Below are 24,156 nucleotides of genomic sequence, written 5' to 3'. Positions count from 1 at the left end.
AACAAAAAAAACCCAAAGGGCAAAAAGAATGCTACAGTAAATTTATACCGTTTCGTTCTTAAAGTGACATAGGAGGTTGTCACTTTCCACAAACATGAATCCATATATGGTGATCTCATCACAAGCATCAGTAGTTGTGTCACACAGTTCAATGTCAAGAGAGAGAAGCACAGGTGGTTGTGCTGACTCTATGTCACATGCAGGTCCCAGCCAGCCCTCGGTACATTTACATTCTCCTGAAAATGACAATGTTGTACCTCCTTTATAGTCTATTTTTATGAGTCTTTTCCTCATTATTGTTGCATATACTGATTATAACAAATACAACACATATCTATAAAATAATTAAGCTAGACACCTACCATCCTCACAAGTGCCATTATCACCACATTCCTCGTCACACAGGATGGCAGTGACCTCTGGCAGGATAATGACCCCTGTGTCTTGGACTACCCAGAGGTCAGCATTGAACTCAATTTCTACTGAGCATGTTTGCACTATGTCATAAAACATGGACAGTAGAAAGTCAAAACCACCAGAAATCTGCAAAGATATTTTTTGTTAAATAAGCAAACATTTGAGAGTATTTTGGGGTAATGTCACATACCAGTACACTTCACTCACCAACAGAGTAAACACAGTAGGGTCACTCTGTGACTGAAAGTCTCACTAACCTGTATGATTCATATGCCAAAATACCAGGGACATTATGTTTTCAAAAGTCTGACATACCAATATATTTTGCTTGCCAACAAAGTAATGACATTCTGGTACTAGATCTAACATACCTGGATGTCAGCAACACAGCCTTCAAGAGCCAGTTCAAAGTCAGCTGTGATGAGAGATTTGCATGCCCGTGCAGCAGCATGGATGTCAATATATGATCGACATCTCTCTTCTGCCATCTCTCTGGTGATGCCATTTACTGGCCATGTAAATTCCTGAGGAGAAAGTATCACATCTGTTTAAAACAAAGCTGTATTTAAACTTTACAAAAAACACAACATTCTTAATGTATTTCCTAATAATGCTTGTCGCTTCTCCACTTCCATAGTTTTGTCTAACTCACCCAGCTCTTGTTACATACATGACTTAGTGAAATAAAACAGTGGCATAAGCATGTCTGATACTTTCATGTAGAGTCTGTCATATTCTGGAAAGAACTTATCCTTTCTTAAATATTTCAGTCAAACTTACAAGGATGAAAATATGGTATAGAGTGATCAGCAGTACTGCAGCTATTTCATCGATATTGCGAAAGCCGTCGATAAAGTTAATCTTGAATGCCTTTGATACAAGCTCCAAAGATTAGGCATACAAGGCAAATTAGTATGTGCAGCGCAGTTAGTGTATGATAATACTTGGTTCAGAGTTAGAGTTAACAACTGCTTAACTGATGAATTCTCCATCAACTCAGATGTCCGTCATGGGTGCATGTTATCATGACAATGTTCTCAGTTTATATCAATGACCTACTACAGGAAATTATCAACACCCAGTGTGATGAAAAATATATATGACTATATGCTAAGCTGTATGCTGACAACACCGCTTTCATAGCTCCAGACCAAGTTAGCCTCCAGCAACTACTAGAATGTATTTCAGATTAGTGTTTGTAGTGATGTTTTTTGGATAACACCAATAAGACAAAGGTTGTCCATTTTAGACCTGCAAGTGTGCGGTGCTCAGATGTCAAATTCACTATAAACGTTTAGACTACTGCCATGCTTACAAGTGCCTCAAATTATGGTCTCATGAAAATTTAGATCTACAGTATACCGCATCTGAGTTGTCTTTAAGTCGGCCAGACGTGCCCCAGGAGTTATCATTTGTAAATTTAAAGCCATAGGAGGATTTGCTTTCACTTTGCATGAAAACAATTTGAAAATATATATATACACTGATGTTTCCCCACCTGAAGAAATATTCATATTTCCAACCCAAGTAAACATAGGAAAAGATTCAGACATTTCAGCACCAATTACATTTGAAAGGAATCTGTTGGAAATAATTTCTATGATCATGCATTTTCTGAGGTATTATCTTTTGCTGTCATAGCATACCTGAAAAAGGTGTATGTGCATTAAGCAATTTACAATAAGCATTTGTTTTAAAGGTGCAACATAATGAAATATCAAGTCACACTGTGTATTTACACTGTATTTACATTTACTTCAATGATGTACTCTCCAGTTCTTTTTCCTATGTCGTGGGACACTTATAAATGTCAATAGTTAACACAACACCTAACATATGTGACTAAGCATGTCAACTTACCACTGCTTCAAATGTTATGTCAAATTCCCAAACAATGACATCCCTGGGCACACACAGGTCCACACCCCGGGCAGCTTCAACAAGGGACTCGGTGATGTCTTTACCTGGTGTTACAATCATATGTCAGTAATCATTATGTCTTTACCACTTTGCCCAGCTGAAATGGCACCATGGTTGACCATGGTCAACCACGGCTTACCACAGTAAACCATGGTATTACCATGGTTTACCGTGCTAAACCGTGGTCACCAACATTTCTAGACCATGGTAGACCATGGTCTACCATGGTCATCATGGCAGACCATGGTCATTATAGACCATGGTCACCAGTAACCATGGTAGACCATGGTCTTTTCCATTTTACCATGGTAGACCATGGTCATCACAACTCATGATCACCAGAAACCATGGTAGACCATGGTCATTGTCCTTTTGCCATGGCAGACCATGGTCATCCTAGACAAAACCATGGTAAAACATGGTGTTTTCGTTCAAAGCAGTGGTTGACCATGGTCATTTCATGAAAGTCCATGGTAGACCATGGTCATCACAGAAAAATTTTACATTTTAAACTGTGATAAATAAAAAATTTAAAAGGGGAAACCTGATGGTTTCATGACTCTGTGTTTCATTTATGAATAACAAATCTTGTAGGTCCTTGTTCTTACATTTGTGTGCATTAAACAACTAAATCTTAACACCTCAGTGAGTGTTAAAATGTAGTGTGATATAATAAAAAATTAGAACACGATGTCATAAAAATAATCATAAGCGGAACTATTCACTGATTTTACTAATATTTGCTGCAGAGATACACAAACAAACAACTGACGTCTTATACTCTGGAAAAGCAAAACAAAAATAACCCTGTGTTCATCTGAAAATATAATAGGCATGGTTTATTTCTCCCGATCCCTTTGTTAAAGTTGTCCATTAAACTGTGTAAATCTCGTCTCTCTCTAATACTAGTTTTTGTGTGTGGGTGCCTTTTTCTTCTTGTTTTAAAATAAACACAACAAACATTGTACGACAGAAAAGCTAAACAATGTCTCAGCAATATAGACAGTTCAAAGAAAAACTCACCTTTTGTTAATAGCTACGCAACTAGTTGATACTGTAGAGGTTTTCTAATTGCCCTGAATAGTGATATTTAATCCATAAAGTACAGGCCCTGACGCAAATATATCCAAGAATACCCATGTAAGTCTAGAAAATATGGATTGTAGATTCCCTTAACTTCAGGCTGCAAATGAAGAAAGTCCGTTAAAAACCGTTATGACTTAAAAAATTGTGTAGCACAAGGTGTCAAAGTTCACTGTGCCTGTAATGAAAGATTCAGTTTGTTCTCAGATTGTAGATTCCCTTAGCTTCTGCGAATGAAGAAAGTCTCAGCGCTCTATTTCATTATATTATTATAGTATTATACTATAGTATTTTCAATATGAACTTTTTTAAGTAAAATATGTTCATTTCAGAGACTAGTTGTTAGTCTATCCATAAAGTAAAACTTTGAAGTACGCTGTCAAATTCGTCTCTTTTCATTGAATTTCTCCCGTGATTTTCTCGATCGCAAGTGAGCAGATACTTATAAGTACGTCTTTCGCATTGTTTATGGTGAAGCAAAAACATAAAACAGTAAAAACAACAAACAATTCACTTGGTACTATAAACAGAAAGAAATGTTGAAAAGAATTTTGATATCGATGTTTTTTTACAGCTTTCCAAACACGTACGTCGATCTACCCGTTGAAAAAAAAATCAGTGCTCTCCACTTTTGAACACATTTCACTGTCACATTCTGTTCACCACGTGCAAATACGACCATTAAGAAATTAGGTCAATTTTGACTAATGAAATTAAATTTATGGGCGGGGATATGTACATAAACTGTCCTTCCACAGATCGATCAAATCGGTCAAGGGACGTGTGCACACAGAACATCAAGTTTTCGCAATTCCCACCGTTGAAAATAATACGACATAAATATTTATTCAAATTTCGATGTTTATGCCGAAATACTGTAATTCTAGCCATTATTACATCGTAAGATTAGAAATTATCCACTGTTGTGAAGTAACACGAACGCGCGGTACATGGCTCCGATTTTCGCGCCAAACACGGCCACGCCCTTCGTTCTTCCGTAATCTATTGCGACTTCATGAGCGCTAACCGTACAGCTTATTTATTACATATGCAGTTTCGATTATATTCCTGATCGTAGTAGATATATGTGTATATATCTATGAAAACGTGTTGGCTTTAATTTTTTTCTTAAAAAATACGTTTCCACTTCAAACTCGCACCATTCCGGGACAAGCCGAATGGGGACGATCTCTTCGCGGCACGATGCCATTGCTGCTAGTGCTATGTGTCACGTAGACCTGTGTGAGCGCGCAAGGCGAGCGAGAGGCGCCAAACACAACTTTTGCCAACAGACAACGATCTAAGCGAAGAATAACCTAACGTATTAGCGATTCACGGATTTGGAGGATAATCCAATGTTGGATATGTGAAGAAGGAATAGACTAGATTTATGCCGATGGATACGTCTCAGGTTGATTTCCAATGGAGATGAGCACGAGCGGTAAGTAAACAACAGCAATATTGAAATCGTTTTGAGTGCCCCGATATTTAAATTGTTTTGAGTACCTTAAGGTTCGCATACGAACATAGGTAAAGGGGTAAGCAACACTCTTTGATTAGAATGACGTAAGACAATGTAACAATAACATATATAGCAATGTATGAAGTGTTTATGTCGTACATTCTCAGTGAATATCTCTCAAACGGAAGGAATAATGTGTGATGAACGTTAATTTGAGGTTTTATGTAATATGTTCCGTTCATTTATGTTAAGACACGATCAGTATCTAACGGTACTTTAAAAACCGTTATGACTTAAAAAATTGTGTAGCACAAGGTGTCAAAGTTCACGGTGCCTGTAAGGTCAGCCTGAAAGATTCCGTTTGTTCTCAGATTACACACACAATAAAATACACTCAAATGATCATAAAAGGGAGGTAATTGCTATAGGCACGTTTATGGACATTCCATTTTCTTTCTATCGTATATATTTGTATTCAGCTTTGTGATAACTGCTGTTTGTAAACCAATACTGAATGTGTCAGTACATTTTGCCATTCATTTAACGTGGAAATAGGTTCAAATACTTTGAGATACGTTTTTATCAATATTATGATAGTGCTGATTATTATAAGTATTATGAAATTTTATGCATCATTTCAGAATATTGTATTTGGTTATGAATGTAGACAAGTGATTTGGAAGCCAGTTTTGTGTTTTGACTTCTATTGCATGTTTTGCTACTGATATACACTCTTCACATTAAAAGAAAGTGATTCAAAGTCATTAATGTATAGAAATGTTTTTAAATAACATGATTTAGTATAATACTCAGGTGAAAAAATATCCGAAGTATGGGAAAATACTTAACATTTTTTCAGCAGTTATAAATATACAATTAAACAACACAATTTCAATATTTGCTTAAGAACCTTTGAAATGGGGAAACACTGTTATTAAATGTTGTTTGTGTGTTTTTCAGATTTCCACTGGACAGTTCTGAAGAAATGGTACTAATGTTGAAACACTGAAGATTAAGTTATGTTCCAGAGCCATTTGCTCTTCAAACTGAAGACTTAGATTCGATTCCTCTCCTGGGTACAGTGTGTGTAGCCCCTTTCTGGTGTCTGTCGCCGTGCTATTGCTGGAGCATTGCTAAAAGTGGAGCAAAACTAAACTCAGTCAGTCACTCACTCACGCACTATCCCTGAAGCAATGTGGGTATCTTCTGTGATGTCCCCACAGCTCTTCGTGAAGGTTCTTCCAACATGTGTGTATAATCCTGTCTCGTCTGAGAGAAATTGTGATGCCCCCTGTACAACTTCCAGGTAGATGATTTGGGGCACGCCTGTAAATTCTGTGTTGGTCGTGACTCTCATTGTGTCTACTTTTAAATCAAATAGTCTAATGGGATTTCTGAAATTGTATATTACTGCATGAAATGTTGTCCCGAAAGAGTTCATTTTCCTGGATACAGACTGAAGGACATCCCATTTCTGTTTTAAAATAATAAATAATAATGTCTTCTGAAAAAAGATGAACATGTCCACATACCATTTTTCCTCAGCAGTGTAACTGGATTTATAATTCTAGCTGCACAGGATATCCCACAATCCCTGTGAGCTTTCCAACAGCTATCGTCAAATTGTCTTTCATTTAAATCTGAGGCAATGTTCGTAATAAACTTTGTCTTCGTAATGTAAACAGTTTGTTTTCAGTGCATGGGTCTTTTTTATGTTAATTCTTTAATATTTGATATTCTAATTGATTTCTATGCCATGGTGTTTGTGCTATATCAATTTTCTATGTAGGTTGTGGTGTGATATGGTTGGTTTTCAACATGGTCTCAATAGCCAAAGGTTATTCTGATGGTAAACTGTTGTGCAATCTAACGAACATGCTGTACTTACTATGGTCTCATTTTTTTCAGTAGTAATAAATGGTACACCATGGTCTCCTTTTACCATGGCAAACCATGGTACACCATGGTCTCTTTCTGCAATGGTAGACCATGGTTTTACTTAACCATGGTAAACTGTGGTGCCATTTACTACCACCATGATGTTTTGTTACCATGGTAGACCATGGTTAACCATGGTCTTTTTTTGCCATGGATGACCATGGTCCACCATGGTCTTATTTTATTCTGGTTTACCATGGTAGACCATGGTATGCCATGGTTTTTCTTTTACCATGGTTTACCATAATACACCATAGTCACTTTTTACCATGGTAGACCACGGTTTTATTTCACCATGGTAAACTGTGGTGCCATTTACCGCCACCATGGTCTTGCTACCATGGTAGACCATGGCTTACCATGGTCTAATCCTGCCATGGTTGACCATGGTAGACCATGGTCTTATTTTACCATGGTAAACTGTGGTGCCATTTACCGCCACCATGGTCTTGCTACCATGGTAGACCATGGCTTACCATGGTCTAATTCTGCCATGGTTGACCATGGTAGACCATGGTCTTATTTTACCATGGTAAACTGTGGTGCCATTTACCGGATGTGGTAAGCCGTGCTAGACCATGGAAACCATGGTCTGTGAACCATGGTCTACCATGGTATACCATGGTATACCATGGTTTTTTCATGCTTATTTCAGCTGGGTGGTGTTACAATGACATGTTAGTAATCATGATGTCGTTCCCTGGTGTTACAATGACATGTTACTAAACATGAAGTCTTTACCTGGGGTTACAATGACATGTTAGTAATCATGATGTCATTCCCTGGTGTTACAATCATATGTCAGTAATCATGAAGTCTTTACCTGGGGTTACAATGACATGTTAGTAAACATGATGTCTTTACCTGGGGTTACAATGACATGTTAGTAAACATGATGTCTTTACCTGGGGTTACAATGACATGTTACTAAACATGAAGTCTTTACCTGGGGTTACAATGACATGTTAGTAATCATGATGTCATTCCCTGGCGTTACAATCACATGTCAGTAATCATGAAGTCTTTACCTGGGGTTACAATGACATGTTAGTAAACATGATGTCTTTACCTGGGGTTACAATGACATGTTACTAAACATGAAGTCTTTACCTGGGGTTACAATGACATGTTAGTAATCATTATGTCTTTACCTGGGGTTACAATCACATGTCAGTAATCATGATGTCTTTACCTGGGGTTACAATGACATGTCAGTAATCATGATGTCTTTACCTGGTGTTACAATCACATGTCAGTAATCATTATGTCTCTACCAGGTGTTACAATCACATGTCAGTAATCATGATGTCTTTACCTGGGGTTACAATCATATGTCAGTAAACATGAAGTCTTTACCTGGGGTTACAATGACATGTCAGTAATCATTATGTCTCTACCAGGTGTTACAATGACATGTTAGTAATCATGATGTCGTTCCCTGGTGTTACAATCACATGTCAGTAATCATGATGTCTTTACCTGGGGTTACAATCATATGTCAGTAAACATGAAGTCTTTACCTGGGGTTACAATGACATGTCAGTAATCATTATGTCTCTACCAGGTGTTACAATGACATGTTAGTAATCATGATGTCTTTACCAGGTGTTACAATGACATGTCAGTAATCATGATGTCGTTCCCTGGTGTTACAATCACATGTCAGTAATCATGATGTCTTTACCTGGGGTTACAATCATATGTCAGTAAACATGAAGTCTTTACCTGGGGTTACAATGACATGTCAGTAATCATTATGTCTCTACCAGGTGTTACAATGACATGTTAGTAATCATGATGTCGTTCCCTGGTGTTACAATCACATGTCAGTAATCATGATGTCTTTACCAGGTGTTACAATGACATGTCAGTAATCATGATGTCTTTACCAGGTGTTACAATGATATGTTAGTAATCATTATGTCTTTACCAGGTGTTACAATGACATGTTAGTAATCATTATGTCTTTACCTGGGGTTACAATCACATGTCAGTAATCATGCACGTGTATATTACATGTCAAGACTGAAACAGAGCTAGGAAAGCTTTCTTATTTGCAAAGTATGTCGGGAAGCATGACAACTTCATTCCATCATGGGACAGTTGACAACATGTCTCTAGTTACCATGATGTTAATGGTGCTTCTACTACATCAAGAAGATGTCCACTGTGGTAAGAATGATCATATCGGAGAGCTCATAGTATCAACACCAAGGTACAGGTACACCAACCTCACCAACCAGACTCAAAAAGAAGACGACTCACTTTCAGGTCGTAAATTAACACACTCCCTCATGTAAATCTATTGTGATCTGAAAAATGCCCACCACAGTGTGCATACAGACTTCCTTGAAACCTGTCTCCAAGGAGACTTGATTCCTAATCAACTTGTGATCGAAGCACACCACATATCCAAGCCTCTATTGGGCTCACCAAAGCCGTGTGACAAGACATGCGCACTTAATCGACTATGCACACACATTAAACTCCAGAACTCTCAACTGTTCAACGTGGAAGAATCAGTCAGTGAAATCCAAAAAGAATCTCACCAACCAGAGATGCTGCTTCACTGAACTATATCACAACAGTTATCACAACCATCTCTTGAGAGAGAAACTACCTCCAAACACGAGAATCCCTGGGACCCTAAACATTTCGTTAAGGGCCAACAAAACGAAACACCAGAAGACAGACCGCTCCCGGAGCACATCACGCCACCAACAAACCTTCAACCAAGACCTGGATTTCACCACCGCCTGAGATCAGCATCACAAGATGGACCTACGCTAGGCCCTTGATATGTTAGTTAAAGAACTAGATTTGAAGAATATTTAAAATCTGTGTGAGAACATTTCAAAAACTCAATTTGAACAACAATTGTGATGTTAATAAACCAGAGAAATTGTATAAAGATAACTTTGTTGTTAATCTGTCCAATTACCAGTTAATCTCTGATGAGTTAAGCCTACTTAATAAAGGATTAAGCTTTATTCCCACACCGCTAAATGGCAACAAAACTCAAAGCTCCTCAGGCCTGAAAGTTTTTTTTCAAAAAACTGAGAATAGCATATTTCTTTCATAACTCACAAGATGTCAACAAAGCTTCTGAGGCAAATCTTTTTGTAGCAAATGCTAGATTTTGCTGACGACACAAGAAAAACAAATTTAGAGTTATCTCCCATCCATTGAATTGCATTTGCAAGAGATCAGTACTTTCCATGCATCATGCATGATTCAATGGTATTCAAGATAGAGAAGTACTACCACAAAGTTCTGAATGAGTTGCCACATGCAGCGGGCTACACTGCAATATAAATTACCTTGCTTGTAAGTGGGGTACACTGAAAATAAGCGTTTGGCCAATCAGAAACCAACAATTCCTTTGACTGAAATGCATTTGTTTAACACCAGAGGAATATGAGAAACACAGTTTCAACCTCATCAACTACAGTCATCTCTCGCCATAATGCGTGTCTTGTTGTCCCTGGATGACGCCCTGCATTATTAGACATCCACGTTATAGTACCTATTACATAATGTGGAACAAAGGCCAAGTAAAACCTTATTTTATAAAGGACATAACAAAACTGCTATTTTGTATATTGTGCCCTGTCAAAATTATACCGTATTGTTGACGGTGGAAATAAACAAACTTTGAAAATACGAACATATATATGTACGGGAAACTTGCAATAAAAAAATCACTAGACTTGATAATTTAATTGTTGTTCCTGTCATGCTACCTGTTATTCAACTCAGCCGGAAATAGCAATCAGCTGTGCACATATGCTTTGCTCCAATGTACCTGTGATCCAGGCAAAAACAATCCAATAATATTACCAATAATATTTCTATTCCATTATCGGAATATTTTACATATTAACTCATTAAGCCCAAGAGCCAGTTCACTGCTCAACACCTGGAACCCCGTGCTGATTGCCTGGCTGGCTGTGGCGAGACTAATTAGGGCTATTCATGCCTGATATCCCTGGCAGGTCTTATAGACTTTTGGTGGCGTGTACATGTGTATTTTCTTAACACATTTGTATTCTTTGTATGTATGACATACTTAAACCAATTGTCCCTTTCATATCATTGTGTTAAATTGTCCAAAACATCTATGTCAGTGGCAGTAAAGAAGACTTTCTGCACATGCTTAATAATCTTCTATGAAAGAAGCGTTTTCGCTGATACATTGCTAGTGTATACTGAATATTTTAAGGAAAGTACTAATAAGCTAGTCTGTGACTTCAAAAAATGACATGATACTGATTTATTATAATGTATAAACCTGCAGTTGAATCCCTTGTATTTGTGAAGATGGACATGCCTATTTTTGTTTTGAATGCAAACAAGGTTCAGAAGATTGATAATGGGCATGAATTTGATGTTTATCCGCGTCTCTCGGCCTTAATGAGTTAAGCAGTTATTGTTACAGATATATTTTATGTTGCTATCGGGTTTAAGAAATACAGTTCAATATACCACCATGTATAGTGTAATAAGCACACTTTCGCCCTGAACTATCATAATTAAAGCATGAGGACACTTGTGTCCAAGTGCTTTAACTGTATTTCTTTTCTGAGATGCCATATTTAATAATTTCTACGCCTAATTTCAATTAATCTATGGCAGAAAACAAACAACGGTATTTGTGACCTAAAATAACACGCTGTCCTTTTGACATGTCAGCCCCCTACGTTAAGACAAATGTTACCAAATAATTAACAGTTTGGTGACGGTTTATGTTCAGGTTAAATATCTTCTCTAGATAATATTTTAATTACATCTGTGATTCTCTTAATAATTTCTAAGCCTAATTTCGATTAATCTATGGCAGAAAACAAACAACGGTATTTGTGACCTAAAATAACAATCCTCGCACAGGGCTAAAAGACGCGCTGTTCTTTTGACGTGTCAGCCCCCTATGTTAAGACAAACATTATGAGAAAAACAAATAATTAACAGTTTGGTGACAGTTTATGTTCTGGTTTTATATCTTCTCTAGATCATTTTAACACTCTGTGATTCTATTAAACCATACAAGGCAATATGACCATCTCATTTCTACTACCACATCAGTACATTCAGCTGAAGCTGACTAGTCATGCGACATTCCACGATTGCATTTGTGGGAATGTAAACATTGCAAACATTACCGTGTCTCTGTAAAATTTTGAGTCGAACTATGAGACATTTTATCCGTCATAAAATATAAACGTAATGTTTCCACCAGTTGTGGAAGTTGTACGCGTATGGAATGTAATGCCATTCACTCACAGTGTCTCCATTGTTTCTGTCAACAGTTTTAATGAAAAAAAATGGTATTGAATTTAATCAAATAAAATGTGTTTTCTGACACCTTACGTTCTCAGATGACTGTGTTTAATCGCACACCGTGTTGGGTCACAGCCGATACTGTAAGTACTGGTCATAGCTCGACTGATGGTATGTCTTCTCTTTCATAACTTACTACAATGATGTTGGTATGACTATTATTGAGAAAACCCTGCATGTTTTAAGAATCTGAAACAAAATGGATATGTACAATATACAGTCAGTTGCCATTGGCACTGACTTTCACTAGTTTACGCTATTTACCAGAGTGCAACAGAGGATTTGTTGATGAGCTATTTTGATTTCATGAAGGGGTGTGATCACAGTTCAACCTTTTTATGGGAGCCACGGATTACCCCGCGATTTAACTGAATCCCCGGGTTTCGCGAAGCGCGTTATTGCAAGGCATGACTGTATTACCTCAAATGAGGTTATCCAAGGAAAGCTTAAAATGCATCAAAACAAAAACAGGTCTGACTCAGAAGACAGAAACTCTCTGCTCTCTACTAAAATCATAGAACCATCCCAAAACAACAGATTGGTTCTAGATAGCAACTATAATCCAAAGAACATGGAACTTGATGCTGTTGTCAAAAAATGTTGGCAATCACTCAGTGGCTAAGACATCTGTCAAACCATTTTTTAATAACTACATTTTGCTGCCTACCGAAGATATCAAACCCTCAAGAATGACTAATTCAGAGGCAATTTGACCTATCCTGGACAGTTACAACAAATTGGTGACCAAATTGTCCACTTTGTCGACAGCACATGTGACAGTGTAACAAGCAGTGACACTTCCATAAGTTCAGTCACAAAGAAGGTCTTCATAATAAGAAGCTACACTTGCCAGTCTTGGAATGTAGTATACCTTCTCACTTGCAAATGCTGCAAGCAACAATATGTTGGCGAAACTAAAAGATGCTTCAGAATCAGATTAACAGAGCCCACATATATGACAAACCTGTCGCACCTCACTTTAATTCGGAACATCATGGCAAGAATGATTGAAGATTTGAGATCATCACACAACAAACATCAAAAAAAAAATGTCTCTTGAATTTTTTTAAATTCCAAGGACTCAATGGTAGGATTGTACACTGAAATATCCTTTTCGCCTTTCTTCTGTCCATATAAAAATTGTAACCTTTACCAGAAGGTACTGAAAATGTGTCAGCAGTGAGTTACCATGTCTTCTTGATGTCCTTCCTCTGCGAGCTTCTGCCTCCTGACATGTCTGCACATCCAAGGTGTTGCTGCATGTCATGTCCTCACCCTCCATGCAAATACAAAACATGTCACTTGATCCAGCTGATTCCACTTCTGGGCAGATGCCATTATAGTGGGACTCACTCGATGTCACCCTGCCAACACAAATCAATACTTGCAATTTCTTCAACAGTCAATGCAAACCATCATATTATATGTGTAGGATAAAAGCCACCTCCGAGGTTATGGTTGGGAAAGTAAGACCCGAGACTGGAGGGTATAATCATATGTACGATTACTGATGTGTGATAGTAACACCAGGTAAAGATATCACCAAGTAAGACTGAGAGCATGTAGTGCTTCAGGTCTTACTTCCCTCTACCCAGTGGTCACGGGCTTACTTTCCCAACCATGACTGAGGAGGAGTCCTTTATCATACATATACATCGTCAGTGGTGTATAATTGGATGATCATGTAACGAAACTACATAACAGTAACTGAAACACTATGAAAGTAATGACAACAAGCCTAACTATGAATATGTAATTTTCTGAATAAACTTAATATTTTGTACTTATCCTGACTCATGCTTATTATGCTTAGATAGTGGAACGCTTGAAATCCCTTGAAGTTGCCTTCTAATTGAAGTAGGACGTACAATACACCCACCCACTAGAAGCCTGCTTTTCCCATCAATATCTTCACATGACCAGCCATGCTTGTCATTCTCAAATCTCATGAGCCTAACACGAGAAATACAGGGAATTCAGTGTGCCTGAAAGGGGCAGTTGAGAGGGCTTGACACTATGAGTCAGGATAAGTATAAAATGTCAATTTTATTCAGAGAATTACATATTTTCCTTATCCTGACTCATATTTATTATGCTTACAGAATCCAACAGAAACACATGGTGGATGAGGCCGTGCTGGATTCTAGCGGCTGCCATATACTTATGTCCTCTCCTTGCCCCCTTCAGGAACTATATCAACAGTATTTTGGTCCTGTTCTTCAAATATTCATCTCTGAAATGGGGGATCACATCCAGTCAAACTTGTCTTTTCTTGAAGCATTTGCTGACAAACAGGATGATATATAGATCAGGTAGCTTTCTGCTAGTGTCTGATGCAACTGTATGTCAAGACTTCCAGTCAAGACCAATCGCAGACCTTCTTCATGTACAAGTATCTTTATTACAAGTACAGGCTCAGAATCACTCATGCTAGAGTTCAAGACATGTGCATGAACTCTCAACCATTATACTATAGTCTTGGTCTCAACAAGTCACAAGTTAAAACGGTGAGTGAAACTCAGCTCTCATTAATTGTTGAGCCACAAGTGACCCAAATTGGTGAAAGCCAGTGCGATCCTCCGTGATGATATCATGTAGGAAGTGGTTGGCAAACACCATATTCAGTTTCCACAAAGCAGCCCTCCATTATAGTTTTTAGCAAGCAGTTTATATGTATAAGACATAATGTTATGGATGTCAACGTCTTCTTTGTTTACACAATGTTGCTGGGCTATTCTTTGGCCCTTCATCAGATGGACAAACTGTTGTAATGGCCATAATTGTAGACAGTCTAATCTGGTCAAATCATCCCCTGATGTGAGCAGACTGAGTTGAAATTGCCACTGTGGTGGTATCATGGCTTGAATTTTGACCCAACGATCCTCTGGGACAACAATGCCATTCAACAGAGTGATGAATTGAATCCTGAGGAATTGAAGATCTTGCTGCAACTCTAATTCCGACTTCCATAGATTCATAAGCCATCCGAGTTGAGTTAGCAGCCTGATGACAAAGTCTAACTGTAGTCTTAGTTAATTTGGCTCGTGATGAGCTTGATTGCTGTCGCTCAGGCAAAAGGGGCTGCAAACTGTCCACTGATGTAGGTAGGTGACAATGGGCCTGGTGTGACCGAAGTAAATAGCCACAGGGCCAAAGATAGAACAGGTAGAATCGCAGGGGTCCAGATAAGGGCCATATTGGTCATATGTACAGATAAAAAAATACTGACCTGTTTACAAGACTAGCAATGTTGTGGTGCTATATGAAACAAAACACGAGATTACTTACACACCATTAAATTCCATTCAGTACTCAAACTTTTCACAGTACTCTTATATTGAAAAAATAAGGCATACATACTCCTTATGTTGAAAAATTATCTGGAGCCCTGGAACCATCCACTTGTAGTGCTGACTGTTGAATAGGAAGCGCAAATATTTCCTGGAGTCCGGATGAATTGGAATTGGCGTTGGATAACTTGCCTCGTTGATCCCTGGCATACACACAGAGTGTTGAGTCTGGCATACACACAGAGTGTTGAGTCTTTTGTGAGCAGTGGTGCTGCCTGTAGTGGGATCTTGTAGCCGTCTCAGAGGATGCTCATGACGTAATCTTTGCTGAGATGTCCCCAATTCTTCCAGTAGCGTTGTTGACGTCCGACCACTCGTGAAGGCTCTGGGGAATGGCTGAGGGTGGAAGACTCCAGTCATTCTGAACCTGATCTTCAGCGCTTTCCTCATTTAGCGCCCCTGGCAGGGTGTCCTGTTTTTGCCTGCTTCCTCCGGTTGAACAGTGAAAAGAAGTTTGTACTTCTTGTCTCTCGCTCTCTGGATCAAGGAGAACTTTGAATTGCTAAAGTAACACTGAGATGTCTGCTTGAGGACAGTAGTCAAAGTGTTAATCGACTTAATCATCATTACTTCCCTGGAGTCCTGGGTGATGGATTTAGCAACATCCTTGATTCTGCCGTTGATAGATGCAGACCAGGGTGCCTGAAACAACGGTTTAGTAAAGCTGTCACCCCAGATGCTGATAATAATCCTTGCTGGTGTAGTAGATTCAATCCTGCAGACATAGAGGCTTGATGCTCTGAGATGTATTGTTGATCTTTCTTCTGAGTGGTGAGCACAGAGAGGATATCCTTTCTTCTTCAGTTTCCAGGTTGCTAAACGTGGAGATGAGAGCCTCAAGTCTGAAGAGGGTACACCGAGGGGTTGTATCCAGATGAGCCAGTCACTTATTCTCCACTGTATAGGACCTGTTGTGAGTCTCATTGATGAGCTTGTAAGTCTCATCTTCTTCAGGCGCTTTCATAAAGGGCTCCATGTGCTGAAGGCCAGAATATGTTGTTGCTGATACTTGATCGCCATCTGGGAGGCTGTTGACAAAGTTTCAGGGATCGTAAATATCAACACCAACATGTCAATGTCCTCATTACTCATCATACAGGTGTGAGTTTCATTGGAGTCCTTGACGGTGAGACGAGGTACAAACCATTCAAAATCCACAACACAATCCCTGAGTTAGAGCGGAGGGCTTCCTCCAGTGATAAGGATCAGTGACATCTAGCTCTGTCCATGGAATCCTCTCTGTCCTTCCACAAATGCATTCGCAAATGGGGAGTGATGTCTATGCAGTGAACGTCAGCACGATCCTCCTATTTGTGTGTATCCCTAGAACTACTGTGATTACATGAATGCCTTTGCACATGCCTTCATGAATCCGCATCCGATGATGAAGACAAATGATGATGTCAAATCTGACGAATGGGGAAAGCAGACAGTGAACGCTTGCTGCTGTATCCATGAGCCCCAGGACTCCACGAGACAATGGAAGGAGCTTCATCTAACCAATTGTACTAGTTTGTGTATAAACTTTCTATGCAATTATATCATACGTATGACAGTAATATCTCAATTATTTTTGGCAACATGTAACTGATCTATTTGTATATATGCGAATGTGCTTAGAAATATGTATTGTGCACTTTGTTATTGTTACTACAGAGTTGTTATCCAATAGCAATGTAAGTAAATCCACTTTCTCATGACGTGTCGCCTTGGTCATCATTTAGGAGTTGACCAGCACAGGCGGCAACAGTATCTCGACCATGCCCCCGAGGTAAGTCTGGCTGATCACTAAAATCATGAATGTCAGCTGTGATCAACATACAGTTACTAGACACAGGATCAACTGATTTGTTAGAAATGATTTGAGAGAGCCGTTGTTTGTCCTTAGCACACCTTTGAACAGTATATAATATAATGCAAATTCTGAATCAGATATATTCTTACAAAGTTCACAGAGAATAGTGGAAGAACAAATAGGTTTGCATGAAGGTCATAATATATGCAGATCAACCGCCGACAGCCGTAACTTACACTGGGAGCATGATTTCATCAACTAAGATTAAGCCTAGGTTGAAGAAAAATGTGTCCAAAATACATGAAAATTTAGATATCTCAACAACATCATGACAATAATAATTACAATCGATAAACTGAATATGACACAATTTAGTTTACAAGACCAAAAAATAAGCAAAAAACTTATAGCTGTATTGGGACTCAAAGTGCTTCCAACCATCCTAGACAGGCATTGAAGGAGAGAGTGACAAGCATGGCTGGTCATGTGACCATATTGGTGGGATAGGGAGGCTTTCGATGGGTGAGTGTAATGTATGTCTGCTTCAATTACAAGTGAACGTCAAGGAATTTCAAGTGTTCCACTATCTTTGCATAGAGGAAGGAGATTGTTATAATAAGCATGAGTCAGGATAAGTATAAAATATCAATTTTATTCTGAAAATTACATATTTATAGGAGGTAAGTATAATAAGCATGAGTCAGAATAAGGAAAACATGATAATTTAACACCAGCATCTTTATGAGGTGAGGTAGAGCATCCATTTAGCAACATGACATTCCATTCCTGTTAGAGAATACATTTGAACTTTAAACTTGGTCTTTGATGAGATTTTTCAATCAATTTCAAACACTCACAGATCATCTGAATTTGAATGTTGAGGTTGATATATATATATGAAAAGGTAAAACCTGGAAGACGTCTTACTTACAAAGCGTAAAACCCGGAAACAGGTCTAACTCACAAAAAGTAAAATCGGGGAGCAAACAAAAAACCTCAAATGCTGTTATTCTAGGAAAAGAAACCATGTCTAAGACACAGTGAGAAGCAACCTTCAGACCATATTTTTTATCTGAAGATCTTATACATTCATTCTTTTTATTTGCTGAAAGAATTATCTCACCTCCAACTCCTTATAAATTCATTTGGACGTTTTGACTTTCCTCCAAAGATTTGGCCACTTTTCGTTGTCAGGTCATTTGTTTTGTCATCATCAAATGTGCCGCACAAACCTTCAAATGAAGAAATTAACACATCAGTCAAAGAACTACCATGAATATGAAATACTGGAAATGGTGAAAGTAAAGCTCTCTTAACGAGCTAATTGTACACCATCACTCAACATGCTCATGTAAAAGAACTGAGAAACTTGGCATATTCAATTTTAACATTCAAAGAAACATGTGTAATAAAAGTTGGGTACCTAGCATTATGCAATGAAAAAGAGACTGTTTCAACCATTTTGATGACAAAATGACAATACATATATATTCAAAGATGCTTTCAACAAATCCACTACCTTCTGAATTCATGAAGTCAGCTGCTGAGGCTTTGAAGTACAGGTTGAGGAATCTCTCCCCAAAGAGCTTCACCTGTTTCACTCTCATCATGGCTCCAGTTGGCAGAGTCACCTAGAAAATTTGTACTGGTTATACAGAACACCAACTCTTTGCAGTATGCAAAGAATACAATATGACAATACTACTGGAATAAAGTAACTGTCCATTTTTGATGATATGCCACTTTGTAATGCAAAAACGCTAATAACATGATTAGTGTTATCTGTTGACAGGATAATAGCAATTCTGTCTGGTTTGACAAGGCATCATGACAAGCCCTTGAAGAGATCGCTGAAAAACTCTGGTGATGAATCGAAAACTGCATCAATGACATTCCCAGTTTACAATTGTTCACATTTGCCACGTGAGACAAGAGGTTGTGGACTTGCTGTTATATTTGGATCAACACTATACAGGCCATCTCCATCGAAAAGAAACAACTCGTCATTTACTAATTTCTATGATGAATTTTCTACATTGCTGGAAGGAGTGTGTGTGGAATGTTCATGGATGATTGTACTTTCAACATCCACTATGACAATCCATCTGACCAAGAGATGATCAAAATGTCAAAACTCCTCAATTCTCAGAATTGTGTCCAACTTGTAAATAAGAACGCACACAAGCTAGGTCACCTCTTCGATTGGGTTATTACAAAGGATGATGTAAACTGCCTCACGGATATCTGCAGATATCAGACCATTCTCATATGTCACAGTGGAGTTAAATGTTGATCATCCACCAGTACCCAAGATGTCTTACATGTAGGAACATCAAGAAAATGGACAGGGAAGCATTTCCTTCTGATCCTATGACATCCCCTCTTTTTCTTGATTTCGCACACAGATCCAAGTGAACTTGTCACCCTGTATAATGGTACTCTGCAAGACCAGGACAAACACGTACCAGTGAAGACAAAGGTGGTTGCTCAAAGATCAGAGTCTTGGACTCTTGGACTCCCAAGATTAGCAAGGCAAAAGTTGACAGGAGAATTGCAGTGAGAGTCTGGTGCAAATCAAAATTGGAGGTTCATCGGCAGATATATCGTTCAGCCAGTAACACGGTAAATCTTGCCATCAAACGAGCAAAACAGAGCTACCTGAATGACATGATCAAGAACAGCATGCAGGATACAAGGAGCATGTATAAAATGCTGTTCAGTTTACTCGGCAAGCTTACAGACAACACTCTCCCAAGTCATGACTATACATGTAGGCTATATGACCAGTTCCTCACTTTCTTTACGGACAAGATCGACAACATCTCCGATGGAGCAAAATGAGACGGAACAAGGGAACACCAGTGAGGATCACACAGTATCCTGTAGAGTCACAGACTTTGGTGATTACACCGACTGTGACATACTCAAAATTATCAGAAAGTCTAAACCCACTTCTGGTGCTCTTGACCCAATACCACTTCGAGTTGTCCTCAAATTCATTGACATTCTTCTACCTGTGATAAAGTCAGTCATTAATGGCAGTCTCTGCTCTGGAATTGTTCCTGTTGCCTAAATCAGCAATTGTAAAACCTTTGCTAAAGAAATCAACACTAGATTCAGATCAGCTGAAAAATTATCGTCCCATATCCAATCCTTCATTCCTGTGAAAAGTACTTGAAAGAGCAGTCAGCCAAAGATCTCGGAGTACCTCACAGGGAACAGTCTTCATGATCATCACCTCACTGCACCAAAACAGCTCTCCTCAAGATTCTCAATGATCGCTGGATGAACATTGACAACAACAGGATAGCGCTTTTAGCGTTTCCTGATACAAGTGCCACTTTCAATACTGTTGATCACTGCAAACTCCTCGATACTCCCCAGGATCAAGTTTAGTATTGTTGAGACTGCCTTAATGTGGTTTCAATCTATCTCACTTCTCAATGCCAATCTGTCCAAAATGAGGGATCCTACTCAAAAGCAGTCATGGTCAAGTGTGGAGTCCTGCAGGGCTCTGTGTTAGGACCTCTACTTTTCACTTCATATGTGAAGGTTCTTGGAACGATCACTGATGACCATAATGTCCAGCATCATCATATGCTGATGACATACAGCTTCACAACTCATTCTTGCCTCATCCTAGGCAAGCTATCATCATACTCCAGCATATGTCAGATTGTTGTGAGGATTTCAAGACATGGATGCTTAACAACTATCTGAAGCTGAATGATGACAAAACCGAATGCCTTCTGATTGGAACACCTACACATCGATCTCAACCCTCAGTGTCCAGTTTTGAATGTGGCACTTGTCAGATTCCAATGTCTGCCACTTTTAAAAATCTTGGTGTCATTCTCAATCCAGAGCTTTCACTCGATGATCATGTAACCAGTCTAATTAAAAGCTGCCTTTGTCATTTGAGAAATATTGGCAACATACAGAAATACTTAACTAAGGACTGTGCTGCCATCTTTGTCCTGTCTGGTGATGAATAGACTGGACTATTGTAACAGTCTCCTGGTCGGTGCTAGAAAATCTCTGATATCCAGACTACAACGTGTCCAAAATACTGCTGCTAGAATTGAGTCACTGACTCCAAAATCTTATCACATATCTCCTTTCTTGAGATCACTACTCTGGTTCCCACAGAATAACCTATAAACTAAATTGTCATGCTTTTAAATGTCTCTCTGGAATGGCGCCATACTATCTTCCCAGCCTAATCAATATCTAGCTGCCCATTTAATCTCTCACATCAGAGAACAAATGACTCCTTGTTGTCCCTAATGTCCTGACCAAACGATTTGGCCATGGAACATTTTCTTATTCTGCTGCTACTATCTGGAATAGTCTACCCATTGAAATTAGACTCTGAAATTAGACTTCCTTTCAATCTTATCTCAAGACCTACTTCTACAGACTCACCTATTCTAAATGATTCCTAATAATATACTGTTTTCCTTCTTGTGTGCACTTTGAGTGAGTTTAGTTATACACTGCACTCGATAATATACCAGTTATATGACGGCGGTCTGTAAATAATCGAGTCTGGACCAGACAATCCAGTGACCAACAACATGAGCAGCGATCTGCAGAATTGGGAACCGATGACATGTGTCAACCAAGTCAGCGAGTCTGACCACCCGATCCTGTTAGTAGCCTCTTATGACAAGCACAGTCGCCTTTTATGGCAAGCATGGGTCGCTGAAGGCCTATTCTACCCCGGGACCTTCACGGGTTGTGTGTACTTTGAGCATGCATTGTGCATGGAAGGATGCCTTTTAAGTGGACTATTATTATTTATTATAAAGATGTGGCATCAAAAGTCCATTCACAAATTAAGTATCATGTGTGTCCACGTCACTCCATTTCATCCCATGCTTGCTTCATAAGGGACAGGTCCAGAGAAACAGCTAGCCAGGAGAGTACAGGAATGTTCTGCTGTCACAGGAAATAGGTCACAACACGAGTGACATGTGGACGGGCATTATCTTGCTACAGCATGAAATTACGTCTCTGTACTTGAATGGATGACTGCACAAACCAGAAGCTATTTCAAACCCTATGTGCCATGCTTGATATGTGACATCAAATTTCATGCGAAATGCTTCGCTACATGTTTAGTTTAAGGATTAAATAACTTTCATTTCATGCAATTTTATGTTATGCACAGTTACTTTTTTTCAGAAGTACATTACACCAATTTTCTAAAATGTCCATGAGAAATCCAGATGTTACTCACAGTGTACTCAGCACCCCCAGACTTCCTTCGAATGATGGTCCCTGGGGTAAGATCCCCATTCATGTACATGTTCACTTGCAATGCCTTGTTGGACCCAGATTTGTTCTGCCCACACTGATCAAACACGATCACATCGTCACCTGACTTGATCGAGACACTACACAGACAGGCTGCCCGCCGACATTTACTCTGGTAACCATGGACCTGTTCCAAGACAACAGCACAGATACTTTATATGCACAGTTCTGCAAGAAGCAGTCAAACTCAACCCTGCCCACAAGTCACTCTATCACTGTATGAAAGCATTACCTCAAATGGCAGATTCTTGTGTCTGTACAGGATAAATTCACCATCCAAATAGTTGTCATAGTATCTGGAAATATAAGACACAAGAGATGTCAGAGTTTGTAAGATTGTCACCAACAAATAAGATTTGGAAAAGAAATGAAATTTAGGTTTAAATGACTTAGGTATTTAAGAGAATTTCTTATGGTCTAGTTCCAAGTAGCAAAGGCTTCCCTAGCCACACATCTGTCAACAAATTACTGTAAATCAATAAAATAATGTGAGATACTTATTGATGCAAACAATGAGGCTATAGCGGAAACACATTAATAAATCTTGCATTATGATATTGTCTTTTGCACTCAATATTACCATTTCTAGTATTTTATATTAGACATTATATTATATCAACAAATAAAATACATTCTAGTGTAGAAAGATTGAGTAATAATCATTTAAGTCGTAGTGCTCAACAGACTTAGCAGTCTTTGATGTACCAGTTTACATTGTTTGAACTCACTGGACCACGTTCAACAGAACTGCCAGCTGCCATCCACATAAAACTGTGTCACGATTTCTGCATACATTTTCAATTAACTATTTGAGTTTGAATTGTCACAAATTGAGATCATCCTCTCTACTGTCAGGTACAATTACAACAGTTGAAAGAAAAGCCGTCTATGATCCAAATGCCTTTGTGTTCAGGGGGATTAAGATATTTATACTAGAGTGAGAGTAATTCTGTTTCCAAATTGATGAGTGTAACCATTATAAGTTTTTCCCTGGTCACAAGGGTTTGATGTACCCTTCATGTTTGTTCATGTTCCCTTACCTTACACATAAATGTCATTTTCTGATTGGCTAAGTGCTCTTTTATTATTTTCAGTGCACCCCACTTACAAGTGAGGTACACTGCAATGTACCCTGTTGCCAATGGCAACTCAATTGGTAACTTTGTGGTAGTACTTCTTTATCTTCACTAACATTGAATCACGGATGATACACAAAAAATTACCAGTGTTTCGCGAAAGTGTTACAGCTTTGAAATTCATTTCCATGTTATTTTGAACAGTGTCATAAAGTATCAAGCTTCAATGGTTTAGAGCAGTTAACAAGCATGCTGTGGTTGTGTTTAGATGAGTTCTTACAAGGCCACAAAACATGATGGATGCATGGTCTAAATGTTGTTTTCACTCTAGGTTGTATACATTTATATCTATGTATAGTTATGCATATTGATATCTCATATGTAGACTTGCATAAGTCTCGAAGGTAATAATTTATAGTTTAAATGATAATACTCTAAACCAAGTGTATAAAGAACAGG

General features: G+C 38.6%; 1 protein-coding gene across 1 annotated transcript in view; it reads right to left on the bottom strand.

Moving 5' to 3' along the window:
* LOC137266456 (uncharacterized) overlaps nucleotides 1-24,156 on the bottom strand; it is a 303,788-nt gene that overhangs the window by 102,886 nt on the left and 176,746 nt on the right. Inside the window, exons 116-124 of the mRNA XM_067801954.1 lie at nucleotides 22,854-22,917; nucleotides 22,545-22,748; nucleotides 18,822-18,933; nucleotides 18,426-18,534; nucleotides 13,346-13,521; nucleotides 2,278-2,381; nucleotides 789-941; nucleotides 363-543; nucleotides 49-236 (exon numbers count right to left, since the gene is read on the bottom strand). Coding sequence (XP_067658055.1) covers nucleotides 49-236; nucleotides 363-543; nucleotides 789-941; nucleotides 2,278-2,381; nucleotides 13,346-13,521; nucleotides 18,426-18,534; nucleotides 18,822-18,933; nucleotides 22,545-22,748; nucleotides 22,854-22,917 — 1,291 coding nt within the window. The remainder of the gene's footprint in view (nucleotides 1-48; nucleotides 237-362; nucleotides 544-788; nucleotides 942-2,277; nucleotides 2,382-13,345; nucleotides 13,522-18,425; nucleotides 18,535-18,821; nucleotides 18,934-22,544; nucleotides 22,749-22,853; nucleotides 22,918-24,156) is intronic.

Source organism: Haliotis asinina, chromosome 15, assembly GCF_037392515.1.
Source record: "Haliotis asinina isolate JCU_RB_2024 chromosome 15, JCU_Hal_asi_v2, whole genome shotgun sequence".
Classification (NCBI taxonomy): Eukaryota; Metazoa; Mollusca; class Gastropoda; order Lepetellida; family Haliotidae; genus Haliotis; species Haliotis asinina.
The sequence above is the reverse complement of the archived record's forward strand: the minus strand, read 5'-3'. Positions and strand labels throughout refer to the sequence as shown.